Consider the following 18973-nt stretch of genomic DNA (forward strand, 5'->3'; position numbering starts at 1 on the left):
TTTTGAAATTATGTAAGGAAGTTGGTTCTTTACTCTCCTGACAATCCTGACTGAGAGCTAAAGTAAATGAATACAGGAAAAATATAACATTAATATTTGTATGTATTATGGAGTTAAAATGGATGAAGAGGGGTCAGAGGCAAGAAGCTTGCCAGGCCTCTTCACTTCAATTGTCTGTGTAAATCTCAAGGTTGTCTGCATCTGTAAAACACTTTGAAGAAGGTAGAGAAACCACCAGAAGCAGCTGAAAGAGCCCAGCCTCACACTTCTGCTTCTCTGGTGGTTTTAGCTATGCTCTATATCACTGTGGGAGGCCTGTTGTAGCTTTGTTGACAGTAGTAAGTTGCAACATCTTCAGGCTCCACAGTGTTGATGCTGAGGGTGAAATCTGTCCCTGACCCACTGCCACTGAACCTGGAGGGGATCCCAGAGATGGACTCAGAAGCATACTTGATGAGAAGCCTTGGAGCCTCATTTGGTTTTTGCTGATACCAGTGTAAGCTAGTGCTAATACCCTGGCTGGCCTTGCAGGCCATGGTGACTCTTTCTCCTGGAGTCACAGGCAGGGTGGCTGGAGACTGAGTCAGCACAATGTCACCTCTGGAGGCTGAAAACATTGGAGAAATATTAGTAGATCACAATATTGCATATGAAAGTCATTCTAAACTACTTTTAAAAAGATTATTTTATTGCATCAATTTCTTTGAGCAGGAAGACAAATTCCATGTGATGCTGTGCTTTGTAATTTGTAAGAAAATCCTGTATGTAATTAACATCTCCACTTTTTGCCATGTCTAAAATCTCATACCTGAAACCCAGAAGAACAGAAGTCCAAGGAACTGAGATGTGGACACCATCTTCCAGCTTTCCCTGTGTTTATGTGTGTCATGACACAGCCCAGAGAAAGACCTTCTTATAATATTCTAAGAGGCAGGAATGTAGAAGGAAGAAGCACTTATGCAAATGATTCTGACTTCATATATGTCCAAATAAAGAACTGCTCAGGAGAGCAGGCTCTTGTGCCTTTTGGGAGTCTATCTCCCCCTTCTGGTTACCTGATGAGATGCTGAGATTTGAAAGAGATTTGTGCATGTATCTCCCATACATAGATACAAAATCAGCACAGTCTAAGAGAGTGTCTGGGATACAGTCAGTAGTTTGAAATTAAGAGCATCTCTTAACCATCCTCTTGGTTCAGGGTTATGTTATTTTCCTTGATGTTTCTTACAATATGGGTTGAATCCCATTTCACTTTCTAAACAGTCCACGAAGCACCACAACATATAATACTAAAGAGATATCACATTAATGAGATAATAATAAAAAGTCTGGATGTCATAGGAAGACGTATTTCTCCAGAGGGTGGAATGAAAACTTTATTAAATTTTACATTCTGCCACAGATGAGGAGAATTTCAAAGGTTGAGATATCAATTTTTTCTGTTTAGCTCTGTCTAGATCTGAATATTGCTTCTTGTGTGTTTTACCACCAAGAGTGATACAGGGATATGTATCAGTGATACAGGAACATTTATGGAATGTTCAAACAAATAGCTTACCTAGTACATGATTTTTCATGCTATGTAAAAGGCAACAATTCTGATGCAGTTTAAATCAGGAGAGAACATTTCATCAGGTCCATTTGAAGAAAGAAGTATATTCCTTCCACTTGGGCTATGTAAGCAAGCCATAGCATATTTTTTTATGTACCAACAATGACTAAGTTTTTGAAAGTCCTCAATATCGACAAAACAGAATATCAAGATTCTAGAGGAAGAAATTAGGAGGAAATGGGAGCCCTGATTCAGTGTTGTGGGAGTGCAGTAACTATAGAAAGCAATTTGCAATTTCCTCAAACAGCTACAAATACCACATGACCTAGCTATTGTTTTCCTGTGGGTGAACCTAAAGAACTCCATAGCCTATAACAGATATAAATGCACATACATGCACTTTTTTTTTTTTTTTTTGCTTTTTCGAGACAGGGTTTCTCTGTGTAGCTTTGCTCCTTTCCTGGATCTTGCTCTGTAGACCAGGCTGGCCTTGAACTCACAAAGATCTGCCTGGCTCTGCCTCCTGAGTGCTGGGATTAAAGGCATGTGCCACCACCGCCCAGCAGCACATACATGTATTTTGTTGGTTGTGGAGGCCCAAATTATTCAGGGTCAGAGAATCTCACCTTGCTTTACCCAGCAGGGCTGCATAATGGAATGATTTTGACATGGGAATGCTTACTGGGTGTTTAGTGGGTCTACACTTGGCTGTATGTTGTGCTTTGATCTTGAAAGTGCAGGTCTTTTCCCCCTCCAATTGGCATGCTTTAAAAAGCCTTTTGAGACCAGAGGTAAGTGTCCGGGCTCAGCCTAGACCCCATCCCTGGCCACCAGCCACTCCAGGTGAAAGACACCCAGCCTCCCTGCCTAACATAGCTTAGCTCAGTTGCTTTTGGAAAAAAGGCCTGAGAGGTACCAAGGAGTTCAGTCAGCCACCTAGCCCCAGAGCGAGGAACTAAAAGGTCAGAAAAAGGTCGGGAAAACCCCCTGTACCCTAGACAGAAGCTCGGGGAGAAACCACGAGCTGACCTGGGTTTGAACCTGGCCTCATCCAATCAGAACTGGCCTCATTTGCATCACCCAATCAGAACCCGGTAACCAGGCTTCTTGTTTCTGTACCCGTGCCCGACCCTATAAAAACCCTCTGCTCCAGCCCGTGCGCGCGCCAGTCACTTGAGCTTCTTGAGAGACTGTGTCGCCCCGGGTACCCGTGTTCCGGAATAAAGCCTCTTGCTGTTTGCATCTGATTCGTGGTTTTGGTGTGTTCCTTGGGCGAGGGTCTCTCCTGAGGGAAGACTGCCTTCGGGGGTCTTTCACAGGGAAGAACTGCCCAACTTGGACCCAGGCTCTGGCCACTGGGCAGGTTCCCTTCTAGCCCTACCGGGAAGGCTACTCTTCTCCAAGACCTCCGGCAGACCCTGCAATCTCCACGCCCTGCCCCCATGCCCATCTGCCTGAGACCCCAGCCACTTCCTGAGACTTAGAGACTGGACTCCAGCTCCCATCCTGCCCCTGGACTTCCCTTCTGGACAAGAGCTCCCATCCTGCCCCGGACTTCCCTTCTGGACAAAAGCGCCCATCTTGGCCCGGACTTTCTGTCTGGCTGGACAAGAGCTCCCATCCTGCCCTGGACTTCCTGTCTAGACAAGCGTTCCCATCCTGTCCCGGAGTTCCCATCTGGACAAGAGAGCTCCCATCTGGGCAAGAGAGAGGGACTTCTTGATTCTGTCAGCTCTGTCTGAACCAAGTGTGCTGATAAGACCAAGAACGAACCACAAGGAGATGGGCAGACGTCAAGGCAGAAGTACATACAACAAAATGAAGAGCAATACAGCATCACCAGAAACTAGCCCTCCTCCAACATCTAGACCTGAACATCAAAAATTGGAAGAATCAGAAGAAAACAGCCTTATGAATAACATCATGAAGAAGGTAGAGGCTTATATAGAGGAAAAGACAAAAAAAATGGGAAGAACACTATAAAAAAACTAGAGGAAAGGACAAATAAAGTAGAAGAAAACAATAAAATCCTGGAAGAAAACAATAAAGCACTGAAAGAAAATCATGAAAAAGCAATGAAACAAATGAAGGAAACAGTCCAAGACCTGAAAAGGGAAATAGAAAAAATGAAGAAGACACAAACAGAGGGACTGTTGGAAATAGAAAATCTGAGTAAACGATCGGGAACTTCAGATGCAAGTATAATCAACAGAATGCAAGAGATGGAAGAGAGGATATCTAGTGTTGAAGATACGATAGAAGAAATAGATTCATCAGTCAAAGAAAACACTAAAGCCAACAAAGTCATGACCCAAAATGTCCAAGAAATTTGGGACACCATGAAAAGACCAAACCTACAAATAATAGGGATAGAAGAAGGAGAAGAATACCAACTCAAAGGCACAGAAAATATATTCAACAAGATCATAGAAGAAAACTTTCTATGGATGTTAACAGAAGATGTTGGGCTACCCTGGATAAGAGATCCATTTACATCTTCTAATATCCATACCACCCTCTACAATGGCTCCAGTAATTTCCAATGCCACCAATGCTGTACACAATTTGCATTTGCTGCACTACTTTATGAGTATTTACTTTTTTATTTAAACAGGCATTAAAAATGATATTGGCTGAATTTTTTAATTAAGATATTTTATTTATTTTACATGCTAATTACAGATCCCCCTTTTCCTCCTCCCACTTCTTCAGCCTGCCCTCCCTAGCCTACCCCCCCTATTCCCTCCTACAAGAAAGAAAAGCTTCCTATGAGGAGTCTGCAGAGTCTCGTACATTCAGTAGAGGCAGGTCCAAGCCACTCCCCTGCCTCATGGCTGCAAGAGGTATCCCACCATAGGTAGAGGGTTCCAAAAAGCCTGGTGAGCTGAAATTTAATTGTAGTTTTGATTTTATTTTTATTATTACATGACTGAGCTGTCAGCTTTCTCTCCACCGCTTGGCTTTCACCAGGCAGGAAAGCAATACACAATTGTTGGAAAAGAAGTCATTGGTTACCAGACCCAGGCAGAGACCCGTAAGTTACAGTTATGGTATCCCGGCAAGACATACTCACCGGTGCAACTGTGCTATGCCTGTAATGGGAATAAACTACTGCTTTCTGGTTGGATTGGAGAGCTACACTAGCAGATAGAACTCATGATTTGAGTCATGTAAACTTGGTAAAGAGTTCATGTCTGGGAAGGTCACGGGCCCTAGAAGAGAATGCTACTGCTGTTTTGTAATCACACACTAACTGCATATATGGTTATCTGCATAAAATGTAACAAGGTTGGGCCTGTCACCATTTCATTATTCATAGGAGAGGATGGAATGAGACCCTGAAGGACTATGGACAGAAATGGGTGTGTGATAAGGGTAATAAGTTTTTCAGTGATTTCACCACTTATAAGGCCATATACCAGCAAATAATCTCCCTCCCATGCCCAGGCTAGGAACCACAAATAAACTCACTTTATTATCAAAGTGGTATTGTTGGCATGAAGAAATGTTTAAGCAGGTAAGAGGTAGGACAAGAAGGAGTAATAGGGTATAACAATAGCCACAACTCACTTCATATGTTTATGAAATTATCAAAATTGTTAAGATACAAAAGCAAATAATGAGAACCTGAAATTTCAAGATATAGAAAAGCCATCTCAATTTGCATAGAAAAGGAAATTTTATAAACACATGTAAAGAATCACACAGATATATGCACATTCTCTCCACACACAGAAATTATAAAATTATGTAAATTATCTCTTCATTCTTTCTTGACATTCATGTTTATGAGATCATGTCACATAGTCTAAATCTTTTTCACAAAGTGTTCCCTAAATAAAAGGTACCAGTTATGCAAAACTGATGTGTTTGCATAACCATTGAATCAAACACCAAAACCTCACATCTTAATATACAATTTTTCACGTTGGATAATATGTCTAATTTGTTGTATTCATTCTCTCCAAATGTAAAAATTTTGTGAAAATATAGTAAAAGTATATACTGTGTCATGATTGGAAGGTATTCAAAATGCCTAGACTATGGGTCATATATCACTAATTGATGCATAAACCAGAAATTGGACATAAATAAATGATTTTTTTTTGTTTTTTCTATTCAAACACATTAACCTCAAAGGAATGGTCCTAAAAACCAAGACTGTTTTTCTCTTATTTTATTTTTAGTAAATTATTTTCAAGATCAAGATGTATATCTGAAAGGTATTTGCCATGAAAGAATGAGACCCCAAGTTCCAATTCTGAATACTATCATAAAACTCAGGTTCAGCCAGGCAGTGGTGGTGCATACATTTGATCCCAGCACTCAGGAGGCAAAGACAGGCAGATCTCTTTGAGTTCCAGGACAGCCTTGTCTACAGCACGAGATCCAAGACAGGCACCAAAACTACACTGGGAAACTCTGTCTAAAATAAAAAAATAAAAAAATAAATAAATAAATAAATAAATAAATAAATAAATAAATAAATAAATAAAAATAATAAAATATATCTCAGGTTCAAACACACTGGTCTATAACTCCAGCACTCAGGCAAAGAAACAAGCAGATCAAAGTGGTTCTCTGATGAGTTATTTTAGTCAAATGGAAAATTCCACATTCAGCAGGAGATCCTAGCCCAAAAAGTAAAACTGAAGAATGATAGAGGAGGAAGTTACTATCAGCTCCTGGGGTCTTCAATCCTACCTGTGAAGACCTTCTTACACAGACACATCACACAGACACACACACACATACACAGACACACACACACATCAAAGTTATTCTTGGATTTTAATTAGTGCAAGAAATGAAAGTGTCCAACAAACTGATTTTTAAATTATTTTTGTCTTTGGTTTTGCTTTTTGAGTCAGGGTCTCACTATGTAGCCTTGACTGACCTTCATCTTGCCATGTTGACCAAACTGGCCTTGGATTCTTGGAGATCCTTCTACCTCGGGATTCTAAGTGCTGGGTTTAGAAACATGAACCAACACACTTCACCAAATTTTAAATTCTTAATCATGTTTATGAAATTATCATTTTACTGGTTATCCCTTCCCCATTATTATACACAACCCTTTATGAAGGCCCTCTTACTTTAGGCATTAAGATTCTTCTTTGTAATGCTCCTTCCATTTGCAGAAATAGCAAAAGACTATTCAGATTTCCTTTCATACTTAGCTAAAATACTTCTATAGTAATTCTCCTTTCCCAAGCCTGTGTCCATGCACCTACAAATAGTTTACTGATAATTTTCTAATGAAATACTGAACACACAGAGCTTCATCTATTTCCTTTAAATTCTGTAGTATTAAAGGGGAATAGAAAAAGTGGTATATTCCCCATGATTTCATTGTTTGTAAAAAGAAACTTCATTTTGCTACTCATTTGAACTCATGATAATTGAAACATAAGTCCAGGACTCAATGGAAACTTAGGTTGCCAGGCATACTTTTCTTGTTCCCACTTTCATTTTTTGGTACTATTAAATAGTAACTGTAACTGCTCATCAAGAGTAGCAATTTTTTATCAAACTATATCATACAGTTCACATAAATTTTTAAACATGAAAAATACTTACTCTAAAAATACTTACTTTAGAGTTCTTTACTTACTCTAAAATATGCTTAGGGAAAGTTGCAACTGAGACATGAAGCAGTGAGTCTCAGCTCTCATATCCGTGGGGTCAGAAGTACACTATAGGCTGTAAGTTCAGACAATGCCTTATATGCACTTCCAACAATTATAAGAGCTTTGAGTAATCATCTTCTCTGTACATCTAGGCTGAGATTTTCTCTAGATTGTAGTACATTGTAGGAAGATTGTCTGATTACAACACTACAGCCATTGTAGAGTATGTATTCTGGAGCTAAAATGGAGTGAAGAGAGTTCAGAGGAAAGAAAGCTTCTTCACTCCAATTTTCCATGTAATTCTCAAGGCTGTCTGCGTTTGTAAAACACTTTGAAGAAGATGGAGGCAGCACCAGAAGCAGCTGAATGAGCTCAGCCTCACACTTCTGCTTTCCTGGTGGTTTTTGCTATGGTCTGTATCACTGTGGGAGGCAAGTAGTTGCTTTGTTGACAGTAATAAGTTGCAACATCTTCAGGCTCCACAGTGTTGATACTGAGGGTGAAATCTGTCCCTGACCCACTGCCACTGAACCTGGAAGGGATCCCAGAGATGGACTCAGAAGCATACTTGATGAGAAGCCTTGGAGCCTCATTTGGTTTTTGCTGATACCAGTGTAAGCTTGTGCTAATACCCTGGCTGGCCTTGCAGGCCATGGTGACTCTTTCTCCTGGAGTCACAGGCAGGGTGGCTGGAGACTGAGTCAGCACAACGTCACCTCTGGAGGCTGTAAACATAGGAGAAATATTAGTCAGAACACAATATTGCATATGAAAGTCATTCTAAACTACTTTTTAAAAAGATAAGATTATTTTTGTATCAATTTCTTTCAACTGGAGGTCAAATTCCATGTGATGCTGTGCTTCCTAATGATGTAAAAAATTCTATATGTAATTAGCACCTCCAAATTTTGCCATGTCTAAAATCTCATACCTGATACCCAGAAGAACAGAAGCCCAAGGACTTGAGATGTGGACATCATCTTCTAGCTTTCCCTGTGTTTATGTGTGTCATGACACAGCCTGGAGAATGACCTTCTTATAATATTCTAAGAGGCAGGAACACTAGAATGAAGAAGTACTTATGCAAATGATAGTGATTTCATATATGTCCCAATTAAGATCTGCTCAGGAGAGCAAGCTCTTGTGCTTTTGGGGAGTCTACCTCCCCCTTCTGGCTACCTGATAAGATGTTGAGATTTGAAAGAGACTTGTGCATGTATCTCACATACATGGATACAAAATCAGCACAGTCTAAGAAAGTGTCTGGGATACAGTCAGTAGTTTGAAACTAAGAGCATCTCTTAACCATTGTCTTAGTTCAGGGTTATGTTGTTTTCCTTGATGTTTCTTACAATATAGGCTGAATCCCATTTCACTGTCTAAACAGTCCTTGAAGCGTCACAACATATAATACTAAAGAGATATCATATTAATGAGATATCATGGACAGAAAAATAGAAAGTGTGGATGTCATAGGAAGACGTATTTCTCCAGAGGATGGAAGGAAAACCTTATTAAAGTTCACAATCTGTCACAGTTGAGAACAATTTCAAAGGTCAGGATATCAAAATATTTGTCTAGCACTGTCCAGATAAACTCTGAATATTGCATCTTGTGCATTTTACCACCACCAAGCGTGATACAGAGTTACGGGAAAACATTTATGGAATGATCAAAGAAATAGCTTACCTAGTACATGATTTTTTATGATACATAAAAGGCAACAACTCTGATGTAGTTTAAATCAGAAGGGAACATATTACCAGGTCCTGTTGAAGAAAGGTGTATTCCTTTCACTTGGGTTATGTAAGCAAGCCATAGCATATTTTTTTTATGTACAGAAGTTGTCTAAGTTTTTGAAAGTCCTCAATATCCACAAAACAGACTATCAAGATTCTAGAGGAATGAAAGTGGGAGGAAATGGGAGCCCTGATTCAGTGTTGTGGGAGTACAATAACCATAGAAACTGTAAACAATATTTTGGGAATTAGGGCATAGCTTTTCATATCACTACTTGCTGATCAGGGGCACTGGCACTCTTATGGGGATCCTGAGAAAATTTGAGATAATGTTCAAGTCCTAGGAAGACTGGCTATAACTTAGGTTGATGCATACCATCTGTTAAAGTTCAGGAGGTCTTTCTTGATCGAATCTGATCCATGTTAACCTAGAATAAATCCATAGCCTCTTGCTTCCTGTTGGGGGAAAAAAAGCAGAGCCTGCTTTCCAAAGCAACATAACCTTAAATCCAAGTTTTAAAATCAAGACACCTTTTATATATATATATAGGTTTAACTTAGTAGCCTTTATAATCAAATGTCTTTCTGCAGTTAAAAATCCCCAAGACAACATAATCCAGATTCACTTTTGTAATATCCATCTTTACATGGCTTATTATATTTTTATATATTATTTTTTGTAAGACTTTCATCTTTTGTGTATCTATAATTCTTCTCTGATCACTGCAAACTGCAGCATGACTAAGGATAAAGCTAAAGCCCTGACTGCTGTCTCTGCCACCTCAGCTTCCCAACATGGTGGAGGTACTTAGGAGAGTCACACTTACTCTGCCAACTCTTGGGTTTGTGCTGCTACCAGGAAGCAGGCAGTTGGCCCATAAAACTTTTTTTTTATAGCAATAGCTAAATGTGCCATGTAGTGCGATGTGCAGCTTGGAGACACCTCTATGTATTATGGCAGGAATCTGCCATGCTGTGCTCAAGCCCACATGCCGCAAACCCACCATGGCCAGGGGACACATCACTGTACTGGGCCTGCCATGAGCAACATGAACTAGGAAGGTGCTCTTAGCTACATTTATAATCTCTTCTTAAGCTCTCTCAGGTTTAGGTGGACACTCTTGCCACCACATCTGGGGCCCATTTGCATTCAGAAGCTTTTCTATGTCCTGCCCATCCCACAACCACTCAGACCCAAGTAAACACACAGAGGATTATATAACTTAATAACTGCATAGCCAATGGCAAGCCTCTTGCTAGCTAACTTGTATATCTTAATTTAACCCACTTCTGTTAATCCATATTTTGACATGTGTTCTGTGGCTTACTGGTCTGATGGCATGTTGTTCCTTGGGCTGCAGGCTGGTGTGGCCTCAGATCTACTTCCTCTTTCCTGTCTCTCTTTTCCCACCTGCCTCTAATCTGCCTTGCCATAGGCCAAAGCAGCTGATTTATTAACCAATGGGAACAACATATATTCACAATATACAGAAAGATATACCCCAGAATCATTTTTTGAAGGGCTTGACTTCAATATCTAAGTCTCTGGGAAGTTTGGACTCAGTTTGGAAACAGGAAATGTCCCTCTTTTACCTGAAGCTAGTCAATAAGTTAATGAAATGATGTTCTGCAACTGCCTTCTAGCATCAATCTGAGGATTCACAGTTGGTATGTTTTAAATAACTTTTAGTCAAAATCAAGAGCATTCGGCTCCATTTGTAGAATTATCTTAGTGGGTTGAACAACTAAGTCTTCTGCACTTATAAAAATATTCCATTTTGGAGACTTAGAGACCAGCCCCCAGCTCCCATCCTGTCCCGGACCTTCCATCTGGACAAGAGTGGAAGAAGTGGAGACACAGAGAGGTTGTGAAACTTATGCAAAGTCAATGGTTAAGTAAATGAGCAAGAATTTGCAGATAGATATCTAATCCAAAATTTGATAAATAAGAGCAAAACAATCTATTGTATGATTAGATGCCAACACCAAACAAACATTCAAATTTTTACATTGAAATTGAAGATGTAAGGCCAGTAACTGACTCAGCAGGTAAAGGTGCTTATTGGTAAGTCTTTTCCACAGTTATCCTCTGACTTCTGTGTATGGCCTGGACCAACAAATAATAAAGAATAAGTGACAGATGCAATAATACACTTTAAATTGAAGATATAAAGCAGAAATATGAAACAAGCATTATGTTACAGAAATTTGTAAAAACAAATAACAAAGACGAGAGGCACAGGCTTAAATTGATTAAAGTATTAGCATCAATAAAGGAGTTACAGCACAAACATGGCCTTGAAATCTCAGAACCTATTCTTTAAATAAATAGATAACCCTTGTCAGATTTTATGTCACTTTGAGAAAAATTCTGACACCTGCCTGTTAATCTAAAAATAAAACACTGAGTGAGCTGAGCCTCCTCAGGTGTGATTGAAATCTTGATGATTGAAATCTTAATTGGTTATAATTCATCTTCTGATAATGGTTTATAGCCTTATTCTTCCTAATATTTTCTTTCTAGCATGTTTAACTACACTTTCCTGCTATAATCTGGTCCTTCAATTACCTGTGATTTGTAACAATCCATGCCATGTGGCCCCTCTTTCATCTGTCACTCTTCAGTCCCCACTCATCATTCAACCATAGGGTGTATATTATAAAAATCATACATATTTATTTAATTATTGACTAGTTTATTTAACATTTGAGGCAATTATGAATTTTTGTGTATTCTTTTCTTATAATCCTACTGTAGTTTCTAGAAAGTAGTAGTCTTCAAACTTTGGGTTTTGTTGTATATAATATTCATACTGAACACTTTACTAACATATATCTGTTAAATTAGAAGATAATACCAACCTGAAAAAAAAAGTATGTTTACAGCACTTAAAAAATTGGATACATTTTGGTTGTGAGCCTAGCCTTTAACGGCTAAGCCATCTCTCCAGCCCAAATGAAGACCACATGAGAATAGGAAGAAGCAAAGTGCTAGAGAGGACCACAGAAATCCACGAAGATACCCCCACAACTGCTGGCAATGGTCCAGAGACAGTCCGAACTGACCTACTCTGGTGATGGGATGGCCAAACACCCTAATTGTCATGCTAGAAACCCCATCCAACTACTGAGGGATCTGGATGCAGAGATCCATGGCTAGGCCCCGGGTGGATCTCTGGGAGTAAAATTAGCAAGAATGAGGAGGGTTTATATGAGCAAGAATTGTTGAGACCAAGGTTGGATAAAGCACAGGGACAAATAGCCAAATGAATGGAAACACATGAACTATGAACCAATGGCTGAGGGGTCCCCAACTGGATCAGGCCCTCTGAATGGGTGAGACAGTTGATTGGCTTGATCTGTTTGAGAGGCATCCAGACAGTGGGACCGGGTCCTGTGCTCATTGCATGAGTTGGCTGTTTGAACCTGGTGCCTATGCAGGGTCACTTGGCTCGGCCTGGGAGGAGGGGACTGGACCTGCCTGGACTGAGTCTACCAGGTTGATCTCAGTCCTCAGGGGTGGCTTTGCCCTGGAGGAGGTGTGAATGGGGGGTGGTCTGGGGGGAACGTGAGGGGGGCCGGAGAGAGGAGAACAAGGGAATCTGTGGCTGATATGTAGAACTGAATTGTATTGCAAAATAAAAAAATAAAAGAAAGAGTTAATGATTCACTGTCAGATAATTAGTATAAAGTGAAGAATAATTAACAATTTTTGTGTTAATTTTCACAATTGTATGAGGAAGTTGATTCTTGGCTCACCTTGCCAATTTCACTGAGAGATAATGTGAATGAATACATGAGAAATATAATGTTCAACTATGATAAAACTCAAGTCAGCAGGAAATAACCACACTATCATCATAAACATTTGATTTACTAAACATGTCAGTGAATAAAAGCACTTCATCTAGGTTTGTTTTTCTCTTTTTCTATTAGTTTTGTCTTTGCCTGATTTCTACTACAGTGCTGAATGGAGGTTGGCAATTTTTATATAGAGTAATATGATTTAAAACACAGATAGGAATTTACAACCTTGATATTATAAATTATAAATATCCATGCTTTATTTTTCGAAAGTTATGCCAAACTGTTCAGTTTTTCTATATTTTAATATACATTCAAAATGTAATTTTCTTAATACATTATTGTCCCAAGAGAAATACTGCCTCTGGTTAGAGGGGAGACAGACATGGCCCACAAGCAAATGGTGGTTTATAAAGGTAAAGGGAGAAACACTGTGTTAGGATGAGATGTTTCATTTTAATTAGGCATGTTAATTAGGTGAGTCAAAGAAGTATTAAGCAATTTAATGTTGTGGGTAAACTACAATATTCAATAAATGTACTTTCATTAGTATCCATTGACAGGTTTCTTCTCTTAGAAACTGAACGAGATTTGATAATACTAGAACATGTAGGCTGAAGATGATATTGCATTCAAAGTTGGGGATGATGACTTGGTAGGAAGACAACCTCAAATTCTTTAGACGGTGGCTGGCATCGGATGGGTGGAGAGAATCCAGTAAAGTGAGGTATCAAGGGAACATCATACATGGATATGTGTAAACACAAGCAGAGATTGCAGATCAGTTGTTTTGCTTCAAGTGGGAAGGTAGAATACCCACAAGTTTTTGTAAACATGATAAACTTGAAAAAAACATCAAAATGGAGGACACGGGTTATTTAAATTGCATTAGACATAGCAGGTTAGGTAGGAAGTATTGTGACCACACTATACTATGCTGACCATGATTTTTGTTTTATCCTTTGACTTCATATTAAGAATATTAATGATTGTTATCAAAGAGAGATCCCTTTTGCCTTCAGTAATGTTAATTAAACTCTGCTAGATTGCTTTGGTATCTGAAACAGCATGATGTGATACACACTCAACTAGAAGACATCAAAATAAGATGCTACTAATAGATTCTATAGAGACTCTGTCCTATTGTCCCAAGAGAAATACTGCCTCTGGTTAGAGGGGAGACAGACATGGCCCACAAGCAAATGGTGGTTGATAAAGGTAAAGGGAGAAACACTGTGTTAGGATGAGATGTTTCATTTTAATTAGGCATGTTAATTAGGTGAGTCAAAGAAGTATTTAGATTCCTGGGCTTCAATACGTTGATAACTGGACCTTGTTAGCCTCAGGAGGAAGAAGTGGCTAAATAAGGGAATAGACTTTGGTGGCTAGCTTTAGGAATGTAATCTAATGGTTTTTAGCAAGACAGAGGAAATGGAGAGAAGTGCATTATAAAAAGGGAGAAGAACAACACTTGCCAGGGCCATGTTTGCCATGTTTGAGCTGGCTAGATTCCCTTTAATGTCCTTGCCAATATGGGCAGATCTTTGAGATGCCAGAAAGCACAGGCCACCACCAGGCTCTGCCCCCAGCATGAAGCCACCACTGTTGCTGCTGCGAACACTGCTCATCTCAGCTAAGTGGAAGAGAGGAAGGCAGAAGACCTCCCTAAGGGCTGCAACACTAATGGTCATGGCAGGGTGCCAGCATGGTGGCTGGTGCATAGGGCAGCGTGGGGCACAGCAGACTGGAAATCTCTCTGATATTGCTCACAAATGCTAAGCTGCCCAATCACATGATCACCCTCACACTGTGCAACAAAATATACTAGAAGTATAACAGTTCATTTTGTGGATTAAACTTCCTGGAAAGACTTCTGTGGTCTATGCTGCTGCTGGGTGATATGTTAATTCCCTTGGTCCATGCTGCAGCCAGAAACCATGTGGAAGTCCATGGTCTGTGCTGCATCCAGTTGCTATGGGCAAGGAAGCTTCCTTTGCAGTGTTATCAATGACTGCAGACTCATAACTGATAATGAGGGACATTGAAGGTTACTATGACAAGTTCTGCCCTACTCTACACCCCCCCAAAAAAAAACAGTCTAGACAGGATGCTATTGAAGCAAATCCTTAAAAATTATGATAAAGTATAGTTCTTTACAGTTGGTGGCTAGTGGCAGGGGGTGGGGTGGTGTTAAGTTTTCTTGAAGGGGCTGCCCACTGAGAGTCTGATTATACTCCAATGAGTTCATGGGCAACACAAATTGGACTTGATGTATTTTTCTTTTCTGAAAGTTGGGAACATTAGAGTAGAAGCAACCAATTGAACTCTGGTATAAATTCTAACACAGATGAAAGGGAGAATATGCAGATTACACATAGAAGGAATTTAGCTTCTTTAAATTATTTGTTCTTTGGCAATGGGAACGGTAGAGTATGGAATACAGTTGCCTACCAAGAATAAACTTGCTACTTAAGATAAATAACACAAAGAATAAGATAAAAATTCACCTGTAATGGTTGATAGTGAACTTGTATTTCTTCCTTTATTTCAGGTATCAGTGGAGATGTTATAATGACCCAAACTTCACTGTCCCTTCCTGTAAACCTTGAAGAGCCAGTTTCCATCTCCTGCAGATCCAGTCAGAATCTTAAATATATTAATGCAATAAACTATTTGTCTTGATTCCTGTGGGATTCATGCCAGGATATACAGGGCCTGATCAATAGATTTTCCAGTAGATTTCCTGGATGCTAGATAGGCATATTGGCAGTGAGTCAGGGACAGATGTCACACTGAAAATCACCAGGGTGAAGCCTGGGGACTTGGGAGTTTATTATTGTAAGCCCCATACATATTTCCCTCCCACAGTGATATAATTCTGAACATAAACCCTTCTGCTTCAGATGATACAACTGTCACATGTACTTCCTGTCTAAGGAAGCTAGTCAATAGGTTTTTCTCTACCAGAAAAACCCAAAATATATTAGATAAAAATCTACCAATTATCTGTGTACTCTGAGTTATTTTCTGATTAGGATGTGAACAATGCTACTTATACATCTAATAGTTTAGTCAAATCATGTTTTATTTTCATAAAACTGTTTCCAATGTTCACATGCATTCTTGTGATTAGAGAGTACCTTGTTCAGATCATTTATTCATTCATTAAAGCATTAATTAAACGCTGGCTAAATTTTAGCAAATTTTCTAGGCTACAGACAAGAAAAGGTTAATATTTGATACAATTTTGATATTGCACATCCTTCAAATGCCTGTTTTAAAGTCCTGGTCTCCACTGTGATTGCTCTAGGTAAATGGTGGGATGTTTTAAATCTTCAGGCTATTGAAGATAATCCCCCAAAGGAACTGTTGGAATACCTGCTGCCTATCTTCTGCTTCATGACGAAGAAATGAGCCATCTTGATCTGCCTCAGACAAATGTATCTATGATTTTAGGGATTGATCTTACTACACAACTCCTGAAGTCTGATTGCATATGCCATAAACCAGGCTTTTACAAACCTTCTTGGTAACTTTCTTTTCCCTGAAGAAAACTTAAATCTCACTGAATCTAAAATCCCCATCAGCTCTGTTCTTCTTACCAATCAGATATGTCCTTCACCTAAGCTTTCTCTTTCTCCTGTACCTCTCCTCTGACTTCTGCACACTAGAGTACTATTTATTTTTCTCAATTTCTACCACGAAACCACTTTGTTTAAAAAAGAATCTCAGGCATGAAGAGATGAATCAGAGGAAAAGAGCACTTGATACTGTAGTGGGTAGCCATTCCAGCTTTGATCTGGAAGTTCCAACCCCCACTGAGGCTTCGGCAACTGTCACGCCTACAAGGCAGGGCCAAGGGAGGTGCCTGGAGACCCGAGATCTGGATGGGCCAGCGCTCTCTCTCTGTTCCGGGACCCTGAATGGTGGAGGTGGACCAAGCAGAGCACCGGAGAGCACTGCTGGACTGCGATACACCTTCCCCAGACCCCGCGACCTATCTATCCCTTAATTTGTAAGTTACGACATTAAATAAATCTTTTAACTACGTGGAGTGGCCTTAATAATTTTGACAATATAATACTCGTGAAGAGGATCCAGGTTTCATCCCTAGTACCCACATGGTGGCTCAAAAACACATGTAATACCAGTTCCGTGGGATCCAACATCCTTTTCTATTATCTGTGAAGAACACATAATGAAAAACCCCTTGACGGCAGTCTTCCCTCAGGAGAGACCCTCGCCCAAGGAGCACACCGAGACCACGAATCAGATGCAAACAGCAAGAGGCTTTATTCCGGAACACGGGTACCCGGGGCGACACAGTCTCTCAAGAAGCTCAAGTGACTGGCGCGCCCACGGGCTGGAGCAGAGGGTTTTTATAGGGTCGGGCACGGGTACAGAAACAAGAAGCCTGGTTACCGGGTTCTGATTGGGTGATGCAAATGAGGCCAGTTCTGATTGGATGAGGCCAGGTTCAAACCCAGGTCAGCTAGTGGTTTCTCCCCGAGCTTCTGTCTAGGGTACAGGGGGTTTTCCCGACCTTTTTCTGACCTTTTAGTTCCTCGCTCTGGGGCTAGGTGGCTAACTGAACTCCTCGGTACCTCTCAGGCCTTTTTTCCAAAAGCAACTGAGCTAAGCTATGTTAGGCAGGGAGGCTGGGTGTCTTTCATTCCCCCATTTTCTTATTGCGGGAATGGAATCCTCCATTCATGGGGAAGATTGGTGACGTGGCTCGAGTTCCATCTGGTTAAGCCTTCGGTATTGCTGGGTTAATACCAAAGTCTGAACAATAGAGACGCGTTCCCTGATAAATTGGACAAGTCTACTTAGGATACAGGGCCCAAACGTCAGGAGGAGTAATAGAACCAGAAGGGGTCCCAGAAGGGTGGAAACGAGGGTGGTGAGCCAGGGGGACCTTCTGAACCATCCTTCAAACCATCCCTGTTGCTCTTCAAAGAATTTTTGTCTCTGTTCTAGTCTCTTTCTTAATTTTGCCATATTATCTCGTACTACCCCAGTGTGGTCGGCATAGAAGCAGCATTCTTCCTTGAGGGCGGCGCATAATCCCCCTTCCTGTAAAAACAGAATGTCTAGGCCTCTTCTATTTTGTAGTACTACTTCAGAAAGGGAAGTTAAGGATTTTTCTAGAGCACTTATTGACTCCTCCAAGGCCTGTAAGTCTTGATTCATGGCCATTTGGAACTGCCTAAATTGCAGGGTTTCCAGCAGGGCTGTGGTACCTGTCCCTACTCCGGCTGCTATTCCTCCCATAGTCAGCCCTCCTAGTAATAATGCCAGGGTAAGGGACACCGGTTCTCTTTTATATCGGTGGAGGTCCCTTCCCAGTTCGAAGTGTGGGTAAATCTCCTCTGGGGTATGGTAAACTATCCTTGGATACAACTCGATGAGCACATAAAAATCAGAGGTAGCATTGAGGGCTGAGGCTGAAACGCAGGGGGTGAGCCCAGTATTACATGCCCAATAGGTACCATTAGGGCCGGTGACATAACCAGAGACAACGCTTATGGATAGTGTGCGGTTACACAGGTGTCGGTGGGTGCGGGGGACGCTCCCTAGACATTGGCTCGGAGGGGGACTGTGAGTGCTAGTATAATTACCCTGGGTTGCTATCCCCTCGCAGTAGGGAGGCTGGGAAACCAGACACAGCCAACATTCCTGCGCTCTATTTGGGCAGGTCACATTTAAGGCCTAGCAAGCCCCCGCTAGCAGACCCACGAGCCGGCCTCCGGCTCCCGGCCGGGGCGGCCTGGCAGTGGCCGGAGTTATACTTGGGCTGGCAATCGAACCGGGTCGAGGGGCAATTTCCAGGGGTGCCGGAACAGGCAAGGAGGGGTGCCTCTGGTCAGAGAGAACCCGACTGGAGCCCACAGGGGCGGAGGCCTCCTCAATCTCAAGCTCGATAGTGAATCTTACGCCCCGAACATATCCGGTTTCATATAACCTGAGCCCCCAAGGGCGCCCCCGTTGCCAGTTTCTATCAGCCTTCCCCGGGCCAGTGAAAGTTATATTTAGGGGAAGTGAGAGCCCGGGCTCAAATCGGCTGACCTCGGTGGACCCAGCTGAGCAAGACCCCCTGCCTGTAGCCTTCCTGAAACCTCTATTGGTCTGGATCAGGTCCCAGCTGGAGCTAGGACTCCAATATGCTGCGCCAGTGGTCTCGCAGCCCCATTGGGCACAGAAGAAATCTCCTTCCCCCCCCCCCCGCATTTCTTGGCGAGGGCCCA

At 41.2% G+C, this 18973-nt stretch overlaps 2 gene segments (V, D, J or C); both read right to left on the reverse strand.

Annotated features, from left to right (window-relative positions):
• Window positions 1-296: 296 nt before the first annotated feature.
• Window positions 297-871, reverse strand: LOC131906387 (Ig kappa chain V-V region L7-like). The segment is given in 2 exon segments: window positions 297-607; window positions 809-871. Coding segments are annotated over 2 exon segments (360 nt in total).
• A 6689-nt stretch (window positions 872-7560) lies between these two features.
• Window positions 7561-8165, reverse strand: LOC131906388 (Ig kappa chain V-V region L7-like). The segment is given in 2 exon segments: window positions 7561-7907; window positions 8114-8165. Coding segments are annotated over 2 exon segments (396 nt in total).
• Between the last annotated feature and the right edge of the window lie 10808 nt (window positions 8166-18973).

Source organism: Peromyscus eremicus, chromosome 3 (genome assembly GCF_949786415.1).
Source record: "Peromyscus eremicus chromosome 3, PerEre_H2_v1, whole genome shotgun sequence".
In the NCBI taxonomy this organism is placed as follows: Eukaryota; Metazoa; Chordata; class Mammalia; order Rodentia; family Cricetidae; genus Peromyscus; species Peromyscus eremicus.